The sequence below is a fragment of the Sparus aurata genome, chromosome 12 (genome assembly GCF_900880675.1).
Source record: "Sparus aurata chromosome 12, fSpaAur1.1, whole genome shotgun sequence".
NCBI classification, from domain to species: Eukaryota; Metazoa; Chordata; class Actinopteri; order Spariformes; family Sparidae; genus Sparus; species Sparus aurata.
The window spans coordinates 15,285,515-15,301,342 of NC_044198.1; the positions used below are offsets into that span (position 1 = coordinate 15,285,515).

Consider the following 15,828-nt stretch of genomic DNA (forward strand, 5'->3'; position numbering starts at 1 on the left):
CCCATGATCCCATGCTACTTATGTCCTTTGTTTGTTTTGATTGAGAGATCTCTATCGACAGAAACCACATATAGTGTGGTTAACCTTCTTAAAGTCATCACATCACCAGACTGACTGTTCACACTGGTTGCACTGGTGCGCCAAACTTTTTCATTTAGGTGCACCGGCACATAATTCAGGTGCACCCAACGGTACATTTAAAGTTAACTTCTTACATGTAAAGGTGCAGATAAATGTTTGTTTTCATTTAAATCACAGCACCTGCAGATGAGACCCGCTACATTTTAGACGCACCAGTGCGATTGAGGAAAATTTGTAGTTGCCCCCTGCAGCCTGTGCATGAAGCCATAGTTTCCCTGATCTTTTGTTAATGGTGAGCAACTGGAATCCACACTACGTCCTGCGTTAATTCGTGCATCAAATCATTATGAGTCATGCATTAGTTTAGTATTACTGAATATCCCTTCTCAAATACGACATATTTTGTGATTCCAAGTGAATGACTTGTTCAAAGAGATGATAAACTGTATCGCCTATAGACTCTTGGTTAAGACGGTTTTCTGATTTCTGATGCCTTCTCTCTTTTTCTGCCATTGTTCACCGCCTCCCATGATGAAGCAGGTGTTGAAATACATAGGAGAAGATGTTAAATACATAAATCCGCGTACGTAGAAGCAGTTTATACAAACTTGAATGCCTCTCGAATGTGGTGTGTGGTTAAATAGCTCTAATCTGTCCCCAGTGCGCAGCGTTGTGCAAACATTTCTTTGTCATCAGCGTCATAGCTCCCAACCATATGTAAGGTATGGTTTTCTATCTGTTACACTAACACCTTTATAACATCTTTCCTAGTCCAATCCTCACTTTCTGCAGTTTTATTCAGACAAGAGAGAGAAGAGGATGAAAAAAAGAAATAGTTTTTAGAGCTCAGCTTGAGCTTTCCTCTGCCTTCTGTTAGCTGTGGATTGATCAAAGGAGAGCAGTTTTGAAGTTCAGACAAAAGCAGTTCTGATCAAGAGGGGCCCCCTGTCACGAAAACTCCCTGCCCATCTGTACGGTGCTGTTGAATAAATTATACAGATGTGTGCACATTAAAGCACGAAACAATGCTGAGGAGAAGCCACGGGTGTCTGAACCGAGGACTGATTCGCAGGTATCTCTTCAGAAACCATTAACTGAGGATGAACTAGATGCGGGGTGAATTTAAACTTAAGCTTCATATTTTGTGTGAAGCAGAAGGGATGTGACTCATGCGTAGCTATTCCTCTAACGTCCCTGTCCCTGTTCATTAAAGCAGTCGCAGATATCTTATGAGAAAAAGGGATTTAAAAGATCATCGTGTACATTTGTTGGTCGTGAGCAGGGGCAGCTTTCCCCGCAGCTCGGCATTTAAAATGCTCACGAAGCACCAGCACTCCCTCCGTCTCTCTCCCAGCGAGGTGAAGCCAGAGCCCTGCTACTCTTGAATGTTGTTGGGGCTGAAGCCAAGTGCCTGACTAACAATACTTCCAACCCTGAAAAAAAACAACCACTGGCAGTAGATCTCCTCGCCATAGCTCTCCGGCAGCAGAGGAGCTTTTCCCTCTCAGAGACGGATGGATTTGGAGATAATCGACTTCAGATGATGGATGCTGGAACACGTTTCTTGTTCACGTTGAGGAAGTCATTACAAAGAGGAACCAATAACACCGGCCCCTGCACTGTTATCTCCATCGCGGATCTGCCTTCTGGGCCATTGAGTTAATTAGTTTGGGGTCTTCTAGATATTCATTAGTAAACAAAGAATCAGCAAACAGTCATATCAATTATGCTCGACAACCTGCACACCGAGTAACCAATGTACAGCGACGGCGGAGACACTTATGAAGGTGCTCTCAGTGGTGTGTGAAGACCTTTCTGAAGTCTTAGGCTAGCTGTCACAACACATAATTATTCATTTTTTTCGACTGTAAATACCTCGATTCAGAACTGCAGCAGATTTTGGTGCCTTTGCGATCGTATTATCTCGTCTGCCTCTCTGTTCATCAGATAAAGACAAAAAGTCCCCAAAATGAGCAAATATGAAAAAAAAAAAAAAGTAGAGACAGGAGAGGTTTGAGATTTTGGGAATCACACTTAGAGTTAGACTAGATGATACACTCCACTCTCATGTCCGTGCGGTAACTATGAAGCTGTGCATATACAGAAAATATACATTTGTTGCATGTAACCGCAAGCACATCTAAAGCTCACAAATTAATACTGTGTGTTCTGTGTGTGTGACAAACAGGGACAAAAGGAAGTTGTTTTAACAGGTCGGTTTTTGGATGAATTGAACAAAGAAGGTATCACGTGTTAATGAGATGGATGTTTTTTCCCTTTGGACGGAGCCAGGCTCACTGTTTCCATCTGTTTTCCAGTATTTATGCTAAGATAATTTAACCTCCCCCCTGGCTGTAACTTAATTACTTTAGAGACACAAGAGTGGCATCAGACATCGCAGGAAAGTGAATAAACATAGTTCATTTTTTTAATAAGGTTATGTTCAGGGATGTTTTCTTACAAAAATAAGATTATTTGAAAATATGAGAACATATTCAAAAGGTCAAGGTCTCGCCATTTGGTTCGTTTGGCCTGTAGCTACGGCATAAATATCAGCAAAATATGAAATCCATTTTTGGAAGTAAAAAGACTTGACACTGTAGACTCACTTTGCAGATAGTGAATGATATTTAAGAAAAAATGTAATTAATTTACATCACAAAGTTGGATAAAAGAACAATTTGAGTTCCACTTTACATGAGGGACAGGTTGACGGCAGCAAATCAAAAACGTTCCTGTACTAGAGATGTGCGACCTTTCAAGGACGTGAAGAGTACGCAAGTTGGAGCTATTCCTCATCTGTCCTGTCACATATGACTAAGTTGACATATTGACCCATCCTACTTGCCCATGCATTGTTGCTGCTGGCCGTTTATGTCTTGGAATCATCAGGAAATGGCTCTTCCGTATTTTTTCATATGATAACCAGGCAGTTCTGACCTTACACCTTGGATCTCAAGATGACGGCGCAAAAGGTCAATCCTGTATGTATATTTTTAAAGGAAAGTAAGTAAACAGAAGTTGGAAGGTCCATCACCTGACAGCTATGACACGTGTCTCACACTGAATCAGAAAACTGTGGGACTGGATTTGCCACCGCGTGCAGTGTATCTAATTGGATTCTAATGAACTGCATGTGTGGGACGATGTTCTGCTCATCGCTTTATTCAGACTTTTTGTGATGAAGCAGACGTCAGATTAGATATGCAGCTTTTTCTCGAGGCCATTTGTAGCAGGATCTGAAGGCACGCAGGCATCCCGTCAGAGACAAACAGGAAAACATTTCATGCTTTTATGATTAAGAATCAGTCAGAGTAAACCGCAGGATCAGATCTATGTGTGTGTATGTTGAAAAACGCAGTTTTAAATCAGCTCCACAAAGTGGCTCAAGAACAATCTGATGCGGCAGCTGCTTAACACAACATCCTCATCATCATAAAATTATCTCTCCGTGCTTTCATTTATGGACACAGGCGGTACCCTCAGTCTGCACTTAATAAGGTTTATTGAAGGGAGAGCTGGCCTGGAGGACAGTCCAGCGTCAGGGAATCCCAAAGAGCTTTGCTGTAATAAATCAACCCAAAAGCTGGAGGAGGAGAAAATGCTGATGGGAGTTTTCCTCTTTGCTTCAGCTGTGCCCTGAAGTGTTCGGGCTGTCAGAGCGTATAGAGCATGTTTAACTCTCGCCTGCTATTTTAAAAGCTCTTCACTTCATGTGGAGCTGACAGTATTTCACACTGATCACTATAAACAACAGCACGCTGGTCCCAATATGTTTGTTCAGTTGTTTTCATGCAGCAGCTGCAAGTGTAATATGTTTGAGTAGAGGAAAACATCTTTTAACAGTTGTCATGGATTAAGAGACAGGCAGCTTTATGCCTAAAAAGAGGAGATTTTCTTTGACTTTCTTCCTTCTTACTCCCAGCCTTTCATGACTTTGTTTCATCTGTTCACTTGCGCGTCTTCCCCGCTGTTTGTTGTCTGCATTTGATGCATCTGAGAACGTTATTTCCCAAACACAGGCTGCTAATGACGCATCAGCGCTCAAAGTATCACCCTGAAGATGCAGCTCCAATATATTTACATTGTCACTGCAAACAAGAAAAATATCATTATGTGTGCTGGCTCCTGCACATAGAAGCAATCTTTGACCAGAAAGCAGAAGTGCATTTAAGTGGAATCTAAACATATTTCCCTCAGCTAGTTAGGAGTTGTGTTTTTAGAGAAGGGATTTCCCTTCAGGCAAAACTACAACTGAAACCTGCACATGAGATAAGAGGAACAGAAGTAGTTTTATACTTTTCGCTGGAGAGTTTAACGTCATATTATCTGGAAAAAGGCTGTACTTTATCTTAGCTCACTTAATCTTTACTCCCAACGCACTCCCCTAATTGACTGCACATGTGTTAACACATGACTCGGATGGCAAACCATTATCAGCTTGCCGAGATAAGAGGGCAAGATGAAAGGGGAACAAAGCCTCTAAACATGGAGAGTGTATTTTCATTAAAACTATCCAAGAAATGTCACTTGAATATTAACCCAAATGTGTCTCAGCCTTTTTAAAATGTCTCTAAACTACATGTGAATTTTAGTTTATATTTTATTTTGAATTACTATTAGAATAGGTTTACATGCTTTAGTGCTGCAAAAACACATCAGTTTTCTCAAACGACAGTGCCGCAGCTCTGTATTCCTCCTCCATCTGAAACGCTCTGGTCTAGCTCCTGTCTCTTTAAGGGATAGAGACGGGAATCCCCAGTCTGCTCTGATTGGTCAGCTCACAGATACCTGAGCCAGCAACATGGCAGCTGTGCTAAATCAATTCTAACATGGCAAACTAGCTGCTAGATTTAAATTATACAAATGTATGTGTGACATGGTGATGTGGTGTGATGTCACAAAGTCACAGAATTGAAGGCGGGACTACTGACGAGGCCTTTCAAGTGCAGTGTTTTCGGTGGGAGAGAGGAGCTTCTCTTGGTGCAGACTTTGACCTTACAACTTTCGAGATATTTTACATGAAATCATATAAAACACTGAAGTAAAGGAAAAAACAGAGAGTCCTTTAAGAGTTAACTGAAGCACTCTCCTCTCTCTTTTCTTTTCTCACAGGATTTGGGACTCCAGGGAACGTCGCTCAATGACATTTTGTACAAGAATGCAGCTTTTCTCAACCTGGTGGACCCCATCTCTCATGAGCTGCTGCTCAGCCTGGCGCGGGACCTGCAGTGTCCAAAAAGGGTATGAAGTCAAAAATAATATGGTTTTTAACTTTCCTGAATTATGAAACAACAGCTCTTTGTTTTAGAGACTTGATGTCAATTAACAAGAACTAAAGCGGCAACATGTCCACGTTTATTATCCATGCCTCAGTGCAGGTGTCATTCTTAGTGTCATGCTACTGTGACAACAATGAACGGTCAGTTTGTGTCACAGCAAATGCAGAAGCTAGGGAGCAAGGGCAATTATATTGTAGGTGTTTAAATATTAGCACAATGGGTCACTTATGTACTTCAGAATGTGTTTAAAATGTGTTCAGTATCAGGTGACATATTAACTTTTATTATGTGAGAATCCTGCATACGATGCACAGGTTCTGACTGGCTCATGTTTTACAGGGGAAAGGGGATCGGCTGAGCACATAATAACATAAATCTTGCCTTTGTAGAGCATAATTCTAAAGCTGTGAGGGTCATTGAAGACTAATTAAAGAAATAGTTTAGTATGATGGGAAATGCCAACGTGGATGAGAAGATTTACTCTGCTTCTCATCTCATTTATCTCCTTTACGATGAATATAAACCTACAGTCAGCAGCCGGTTAGCCTAGCTTATTACAAAGGCTGGAAACAGGCTCCCTCTGAAACCAAAAAAACTCTAATGCTCACTAAGTGACAAATTATAGCTTGTTTGGTATAGAGAATAAAAGCTGTAATAATACAAAAGGTGTGGTGCTACAGGAGCTTACTGTATGTGCAAAACAATTTTTTGCATGGTCATATTGACATTTGTGTTCTTATCTAAATGGCAATGGTAAATCTCTGCTCGTCTGTCTGACTGTTATTCACACATCTCAAGAACCGTTCATCCGATCAACTTCACACCTGGTAGGTGTGGTGCTTAGTACCCGTAAAAGTGCAGTGTTGAATGTGGTGCAATTTGGACACACAACTTATCCAATATTAATTTGGAATAAACAACCAACATGGTTGTACGCCACAGCGGGATCAAGCTTTATTGCTCTAACTCCACGGCTTGGAAAGTACTGATGTAATCATCTAGATTCTAAATCGCATGTATGAAGCATCATTGCTATCATCGGGTTGGCCGTGACGAGTCTTGGGCATTGCAAGAGGCCTAAGACTGGACCTGTGAACCTCTCGGAACTCTTGAAAATGTAAATACTGTAAGTTGCATTTTATCATATTGCATCCAAGAAATGGGATTTACTACTTTATGTCAACAGAAGCAGTAGCAACAGAAACACTTTGATAATGTAAAACTTATTTCACTATTTTTTGTATCACATACATTTTGCACATTCTGGGAAATCTCTTCTACAGCTCATTTTACATGTGGAAAAGCTCCTATCAGTGGACAATGTGGAGCATTAAATGAGAACTAACCCTCAATCCCAGCTGCAAAGGGAACACCTGCTTGTTAGAGAGGTCAGGGATGAATGGTACGTCCGGTAGGAGGCACTGTGTCAGGGTGCGACTCTGCAGCGGGGACCATGTGGTCGGCCTTCCCTGCTGCTCCTCTGCTCTTTCAGCACAGTGGCATTCCTGCAGGGGTAATGTACCTTGGTTGCATAACACTGGAAAGCGTGGGCAGGTGCCCAGCGGTCATCCTGCTGAGGTCAGCGGAGCCGCTGGCCACGGCCAATGGCACCGAGGCTTGTGGGGCAGTGTGGCCTTGGCACTAACAATGAAAGCACTTTGAGGGCTCTGACAGGTGGCAGGTGGGATCAAACGGGAGAAACTGGTGCTGCCGGAGTCCACTGAGTGCTGTGAAGTCTGTTGTGTCCCACCTTTCACTGTTTGTAAGGAACTGTATGAAATCCATTAAGTGGGTAAAGGGAGTCAGAAAAGTCAGTCTCACATTGATTGACGGGTTAAACATTAGATGATTTAAAGTAGATTATTAATAGATGTTGAAGGAGGTTGGTTCATATCAGCAATATATTGTAAACACAGCAGTATGAAAGGCCGACCCAAAGTGGCTGACATAAACGCTCATAATGTTGATCTCTCATCATTGGGACAACCTTGTCAATTATGCACATGAATTACATCCAGATTTATGTGATCAATAAAATATTGGACGAATCCTTCAAGATTTACATCATGATTTATCCAGACAGGCTGCCAGCTCATCTGCTCGTAGCGTGGCATACAAATCAGAGATATTAAAATTCAAATTACATCTCAAACTCGGGTATGTGAGTGTGAAGAAGACACTACAGAGGCTGCTCAGAGTGGCTGTAAAGCACAGACCCAGCAGCCATTACAGCTATCTAAAGTCTGCAGTTACCTCCTCTTGGAAGGGGATGGGTTGCCTCAAGATAAAATGACTGTGGTCTGTTTTTTTTTTTACTTAGCCGGTCCAGATGATAATCACCTGTAAGAAAAGTCTAATCTTATCGCTGTTTACTTTGGTGAGGAAAGCCCAGGAGGCAGGAAAGGAGAGTGAGGAGCTGGCAGCAATGTTCTCCTGACTGGCTGGCGACCCGTGGCAGGATACTGTGTCAGACGTGACGAGGATGTAGAGAGGCAGTGTGCTGGAATAAGGCCCGGCAGCTGCCTCTGTGGCCAGTGTTCTCCACCACTCTGTGATTTATTTACATTATATATTCAAGGACACATTAGAGCCTAAGAGATAAGTAACGTGTGTGTTTTGAAGCTCATCGTCGTACGCTACAGACAGCTGATTTAATGTACGTTGTGTTTTGATGCATGATTGATGTCTCAGGATTCTTATAGGGGGGTCACGGCTGTGCACAATTATCAACTCTGGTGATTCTTCCAGATCACGGATTCACATTTTTCTAAGAATACATTCACGTTGCGAATCAGTATGCACCGCTCCGATGTCGTGTTCAGTCATCCGGGTGGCTGAAACAGCAGCACAGGATGTTTTGAAAGTATGAGGCATGTTTGTTTGTCGCCCAAGAAAAGAAGTGGCAGCGGGAATGGTTAATCGCCTTAAGGTAAATTGCCCCTGTCTTTTTTTTTCTCCCTCTCTCTCTCTCACCACATTGCCTCTCTCTTGTTGTCGTGTTGTACCATTAATTAGATTTAGCCTGCTCAGCACAGCCCATTCCATTTAAAGTCTTTGACGGAGGAGGAAGAGAGAAAAGAGAAGGCGAGGAGGGGGGGGGGCGAGGAGCATGAAGGAGGCAGAGTAAATTAATGTTTCTATGTAGAAACTGTGTGATGCAGCTGTGTTCAAAGGAAGAGAAAGGAAAACACTTTGTGATTGTGTGGAAATCAGCACATCTGTAGTTTGACGGGAGAAGGAAAGAACGATCAGAGCATCCAGCATTCATTAATGACTTTTATCTCGTCCACATCTAACCTTTTGTAAACAGCTCCTTGTCGACTTTTTCACATTAGAAATTAACAAGCTTGTTTTGCTCCCAGTGGATCCTCAAACGCATGGTTTTCTCTGCCTATAAAAGACTGAGACTCATTCCCAGCCTGTCAATAACTGACGCTGTGGGATGGTGGCTAACCCGACATACAATCCCAAAGCGCCGGTTTCTGAAGAGTTTTGAGTGAGACTAAAAAAAAAACAACTTTCCTGCAAATAGGAGTTCTTACAGGACTAAATAGGACAGAATATCCAACCTCAGTGATGTTAGCCTGCTAGCCTACCTGAAAAATCAGCTTGGAGAGCAGATTCACCGTGCTGAAGGCAGTTCTGAGTTGGATATTCAAAAGATGTTGAAGAAATCTAGTGGCCTCTTCTTCCACAGTTTTACCAAACGTTAAAGTGACAAGGATAACCTTTTGTTAAAGAAAAAATCTGCATCTGAGTTTTTTTTATGTTGATTCCTGTGCTTAAAAAGGCACTTTCTGTATATTTATACTTGTTGTCCAGCATTCGTCCTCTGTGTTTGCTGCAGGAGACCGACACGTTCAAGTCCACCAACAAGATCTGCCGCCAGCTGATTTACCACCTGACCCCTCACTCAAAGTGGACGAGACAGAGCGTGCCCAGGAGGAAGTCTCAGGCCTGGTGAGTGCGTCCTGTCTGATACCGCCATGGCGAACACATCCTCCCAAACCCCCGAAATACCGGTCTGACTTAAAGTTGGTTTGGGAGAAGTCCTCTGCCAAGATTTTCCTGCAGACTCTCAAGGTTACATCCGTGATAGAGTGTTAATTAGGACTGGAGGTTAATATTATTACTTTCTGGGACTATATCACATTTTTTGGAGGATTCCCCGGATTTATGGCCATAATTAAAATGGGAGTTTGAAAACCAGAATTTTGGATAGTGACTCATAAAATTTCTGCAGTCATTCTTTCATAATTGTCAGATCGTGACACTTTTAGCGTCACGACTCCTCTCAAATGTCCTCTGAGGTTGAAAAGAAGACACTGACAAGCATACAGAGTATTGAACATCTGTTTGACAGAATATCCTTATGTATGAGTGGTTATAATGGAAAGTCTCGCCACCGCTACACTGGCACAGAGAGGTGGAATATCCATTACATGCAGACGTTTGGGTGTACTGTTTCAGCAGAGGAACCAGAGGATGTTCGTGGACAGTAGGAACGATGGTGAACGATGATGATCCACCTGTCGAACACAACCACTCTGCGATCAATGCTCCAGCTCTGATTTGTGTCAGAGGTCTGCTCATTAAATCACACGTAGTTTACAGTCGTTGCACTCAACTATGTTGATTTAATATGAATAATGTTTTTGTGTCAAAGCTGAACTGTAATCTGCCATTTTAATCAGCTGGAAAAGAAATGGGAAAAAAGCCATTGGGGATGAATCTATTTATGATCAACTTATATTACTGTAAAAGCACTAATTTAAGTTTGAGCTATGATTGTTGCATGGGAGAATTCATGAGGTTTGATGAAAACTTCCCTGCTTGTATAACAGTGTTCAGTCTCTGCACACATATCAGGCAGGTATTTGTCCTGGGGGGAAAAAAGCAGATTTCAGTGAGAATATCCTGAAAATACAAATTATTATTACACATTATCAACATATTATAGGTCTCAGCCAAATTCAAACACACCCTAACTTGTTAATAAAAAAAAACACCCTCAAGTCCTTCTGAAAGAAATTTTGTTTTGTTTTATTTAATGCATTCAATAGATTTATGTTTATTTGTACTTTTTTTTAAAAGGGGCTCTGTTGAACTTCTGCGCTGTGCTGGAAGCCGGTCGTTACTTTATGTCAGTGGACTCCATTTTTCTAAAATAGCGTTAGCTACCATTGCTCTCTGTTAGCGAAGCAGAGAGAGGCACCGAGACAAGAAACTCGAGAACATAGGTAAAGTCACATCCTTTGGACCATCCTGGAAAATCCGACCTGCAGCAAATTGTTACAAAGAGCCCCTTTAAACACATGTATAAACTTTACTTTTCTCTATTTTACAAATGTTGCTGATTTTGAATGTTTGTTTCTTAACACATCAAGTAAAGATGTCATTGTCAGTTCCAGCTTCTTAAATGTGAGGATTTCCTGCTATTCTCTGTCATTTATGACAGTAAATGAAGAATCTGGGGGTTTTGTACTGTCGACTGGACAAAAAAAAAAGCAATTTAAAAAAGTCACGTTGGGCTCTGAGAAATTGTGATGAGCATTTTTCAGGGTTACTTTTAATAGATATATTTTTTGCTTTTTATACATTTAGTAGATTTATTAATAATTCATCGTAGCTTCATACTACCCTAACCCAACAGTAAAAAAAACAAACAACAGCTTCTTCCTGTTACTGCTGTGACAAAAGCAGCATCACACCAACTACAACAAGTATGATTTTAACAATCTGGAGTGTAATTGTGGGCCACAGAACCCAAGCAGAAATTAAGATGACCTGGACGGGCGGAGCCAGATCTGAACTTGCCACCAAATTGCATTCTGATGATCATCGCCTCAGTGAAATACAAAAAGTGTGCGAAGAAATAAAAATCCCCTTCATCTCAAATTACAACAGGTACATATGTGGAGACGTTGAAACAAAAAAAACCCATCTCTAATGATGATCACTAGGCTCCCTCTCCCTGAGCAATTAACCCAGATTGAAAGATTTTTTCTGACAGCTTGAGTTAACTTCCCGCCCCGGTCTCTTGGTTGCAATATTTTTCAAAATAGCACTCAACAGAACAACAAGGCAGACTCTCCCAGTGTGCTCATTAGCAAGCTCCGTCTCTCTCGCTCGCAACCCACCCAGACAGCAGTGCTCACTGTGGGGCTCGAACTGGCAACAGAAACGAGCGCCTTTGGATCAAATGAAGCATTAGGACGCTGTGTACATGCCTTCAAATGCTTTTTTTTTTTTTCTGTTATCGATCTGTTCATTAGCTCAATCCTCTCTTCCTCTATTTCCCTCTCCTTGTCAGTCCGTCTCCTCTCCCCATCACCTTTCTCCGATTTCTTCCTATTTTAAAACCCCCTCCTCGCATTGATTTTTTTCCGCCCTCCCCTCTCTTCTCTTTTCCTGTGGGATTTTTTTCTCTCCTGCATGTGAGAGTCCATTTTGTTCAACAGTTGCCACACAGAACGGTTCTGCAGTTTGAGCCGAGACTCTGGGGGAAAGGCTCTGTCAGACGGAGGAGAAACAAAAAAAGGGTTGGGGGGGGGAGGCGGAATCACTGCAAGGTTGCTGATTAGAAAGTCATGCATTTCCCCTCTTTCTAACCAGCCGCGCTCGGAATCGATTTTGAATTTGATCTTTGGAAAAAGCATTAGCTATCACGTAGAACTGACACTGCATTCGTACTATTTTATTTTCTTCAAGTGACGCTTGATCAATCTAAAAAACTGCAATGAGACGATGACCTAAATTAGATTGTTTGTAAATGAAACATATGCCCTCGGTTGCACATAAGTCATGATTCAAGCTTTATTACTTCTGGCCTGCTTCGCTTTTATAACTCTCTTACTGTGTGTCACACTTTATATACTGTCAAGAAAATTTCTTTTTTTTTCTTCTCTGCTGCTGCATGTGCCAGGTTTCTGAGAAGTACACTGCTGTCGAGTCCCCGGAGGAGTTTTTAATGTTATTGTAATTGGTATTGAATTTCAGATTAATCAAACTCATATCTTTTATTGCATTGGAATTGCCCTTCCAGCACATTTCCAGAAAGATTGGACTCGGGTTGCAGATGCTTTCTCATTGCTTGTCTTAACTGCGAGGAAGTAATTGATGCGAGGCTCTTACAGCAGCTATTACAGACATCTTCGGTACATTTAAGAAGACGATTGAGTTCTTGTTTCCATTGTTGTTATTCCTGGAAATGTCTGTGAAAATATCTGAAATGCCTATCCCAGTATAACCCAGAGTAAATACAGAACTGTTGTTGAACCATTTGGAGTACAGCCGTGGTTGTGGGTTTTTTTGAAAGGTTACATGTCCTACAATCCCAAAGTGTCATACTAACTCTTAAATAAACTCTTCTTAATCTATTATTTAATTATTTTTCTCTCCTACATGCAAAAATAAGCTTGGAGATGACCTGTAACTGCCCCTATGAGCTAGAAAACACAATGGGTCCACATCATGTTGTCAGAGTTGAATTTAGGTAACAATCTCACTGAAAATGGACACCTAACACTTGTTTTTAAAAGGAAATATCCAGGCGCCTCGCAAAAAAAAATTACATTTTACGACCTCAAAGCACCCCTGCCTGAGAGTAACAGGGACAAAAGTTCACTATAGTTCTTTATTTTCTTAGATACACTAGCTTTATGCATATAAAATAGTCAAAAACAAGTGCTAAGGTGGAAAAACTAAACTATATATTCCTGAATTTGAAATCTCAGTGGCATGGTGCATTAGTCATGCAGAGGCTGGCGTGTAAGTGGCTCAGGAGATAAGAAAAGGAAGAGAAAGTGGGTAACTTGTCTACATGATCTCTAGTTGACTGTTGTAGGCTCCAGGGTGGGCATAGGAGCTCCTGTCCGCTCAAATGAGCTGTCAGTCGATGATTCACATCCATTTACCATTTTTTTATTAATTTAATCATTGAATTTTGTGTTTTGGACTAAATATGTTACATGGATCTGGTGGACATCTGGGTATGAGAGAAGACAGTTTTTGCTGGTGTTTCATACACTACTGAAACACTGAGACACATTTTTAATGATCTGGCAAAACTCACAAAAATCATGAGAATATAAAAACTTTACACATAAATAGAGCCATTTGCCTAGTTACTTAGCTGTGTTTATAAAATGCATTTAGCTTTTTTCTGCTATATTTAAGTCACCATAGAATATCCTGTTCAGCAGAAGTACTGAGCGGATTAAAGTCCGAATAAAAACAGGCGTGCAGGTTGTGCCGACTGATGATAAGAGTGAACGGAGTCGTGGCAATGACAGCTGTTTGGGCAGGTGTAATCAGCTGTGGGTGAGCTGCCTGAAGCCTGATATTTGACCCCGACGTCACACTGTTCAGACTAAAGTGCCTTTTCCTCCCACAGCTCACAGCGCAAAGGCTTCGCCAAACTCAGCCCATTGCTTTTATTTATCCTCATATAAAGCTTGACAAACAAACAGTATGGCGCCAGCTTTTCTCCTGGTCGTGACTTCCACAGATCTGTGAATCTGTGTTTATAAGAATTTAGAGTGAAGAAATAACAAATACTTCATCCAGATAACAGTCTGTAATCACATGGCTCATTGCTGTGCTTATTTCACTGTAAATATCAACATCTGGTTGCACTTAGCATCATTAACAAATTGTTAACTTGTTAGCTGGTTTTGCGTGATTCCCCTGAACTCCAGCTTGATTTCTCATTAGACCACCCTTCAAACTCAGTCTATTGCCTTCTACGTCTCCTTTATATCAGCATTGACAGTGGTACAATTCCCTTCCTTGCACTGCTAAAACCATCCTTATGCTTCAAACGTGCTTGCTGGACTGTCAAACGGCATCATCACCCCACATGGCTGCTGGCAAGAAAACCATCACACGAAAATGGCCACAGTCAAACCCGTCAACAAAGGACGACCGGACCGCAATTGTCAACACAAAAAGATCGTCCTGCTTAACATTCTTCTTACAATCCTTTTTATGTGCACAGCTGAGTGCAACACCACGAGATGTCTTGCCCCTCTCTTTGACAACAGGAATTTTTGTGCCCATTCGAAGCAGCTGCAAACCTGTTGACTATCTATGAGCTAGTTTGACAGAAGCCTCAAGAATCCAGATATGAAACCAGACAATGTTGCCCAGGGTTTATTTTGCAGCTGCAGCCAAAACCTGCAGGTTTGCATTCAATAACCAGCAGCAACCACTTGAGGCTGGCTCCAAAACGGGTCAATCCTCATAAGAGCCCATGTTAAAAAGCCCGGCTGTACAGCAGAGATAAACATGTTTACGGCCTGATGCAACAAAACAATTTGGGTTTGTACAGCTAATTTCCCTCCTCATGACATGTGCGGGTGGTGAATTTTTGAATTTTAAGACTTAAAACTCGGAATTTTGATAATCACAATATTAATGAGGCGATACTTCAAACTCAGACATATATTTTTTTTTTCTATAACTGAATAAACAAGCTGTTCTCAGAAGAAAATAAGGTCTCCAGAACACTGAAGCTAGAAAGGTGGCAGGGTCCGCCACATATAAACACGGTAAAACAGTGTCTCTGCCATGTTTATGGTGTTGGTGACGAGTACCACAATTTGGACACTATACTGTTTGTGTTTGTCTCGCCACTGTACGGTTATGAAACAGATTTAAAAGCCCAGGGAAAATGTGTTTACTTGGTTATTTTCACATTCCTGCATCTAAATGTAAAATGGGTTGCATCATCTCCTGTCTCAACTATCCTCCACCCTCCTCGCTCTCAAAATACACACTTCAGCCCCTGTGGCTGGTCCAAACCTTTGCTGTCTAACTTGTCCTCAACCTCAACAATACTCCTTCATCAAGTCATCCTCAGCTGCCTCCAGCAGTTTTTTCTCTTTCAGACTCCATGAGGCTGACTAAAGTAGCCACAACTTACCACCTACAGGCCCCCGTCCTGCACACCGACCTGTGACTTGCATCATCACGCTTACAAATTTGTCTCTCACCAGACTTGGAATGTCCTTCACTTCAACAAGATAATCCCCTTTGCTCATAGGCTAAAAAAACTAATTTCCTCAAGTGGCACATCACGTCATCCTCTCACTTCTGAATCATACCCAGGAAAGCATTAGCCGGTAAAAAGCCGTCGAGGCATCTTGGCTCTAACTTTGTTTGGTTGAGCAGTGAAAGTTTCTTAGACATCGTGTTATAGTCTGGATGCTTATGGCCAATTTTGTCAACTGCATTTCGACGTCTGCGTTCCAGATTCTTCGGCTTCTTTTCACCAGCTAATCACCAGAGAAGTGCTCACTGGGACTCGCTCTCCAGTTTCTCCGTGCTCTGCTCAGACTAATTTGCTCTAATCTTTGAAGAAATCCCCTCTACCTCTCTTTCTCGCTGTTATTCTGAGCCCCTTCTCCCTTACACGATCCTTCCCGGGCCACAGAAATGCTGTTAACACCTTCCAGCTTTGCAG

At 41.8% G+C, this 15,828-nt stretch overlaps 1 protein-coding gene across 1 annotated transcript in view; it reads left to right on the forward strand.

Moving 5' to 3' along the window:
• Positions 1 to 15,828, forward strand: part of lrrc75bb (leucine rich repeat containing 75Bb) — a 32,102-nt gene that overhangs the window by 2,331 nt on the left and 13,943 nt on the right. The window contains exons 2-3 of the mRNA XM_030436088.1: positions 5,197 to 5,325; positions 9,211 to 9,323. Coding sequence (XP_030291948.1) covers positions 5,197 to 5,325; positions 9,211 to 9,323 — 242 coding nt within the window. The remainder of the gene's footprint in view (positions 1 to 5,196; positions 5,326 to 9,210; positions 9,324 to 15,828) is intronic.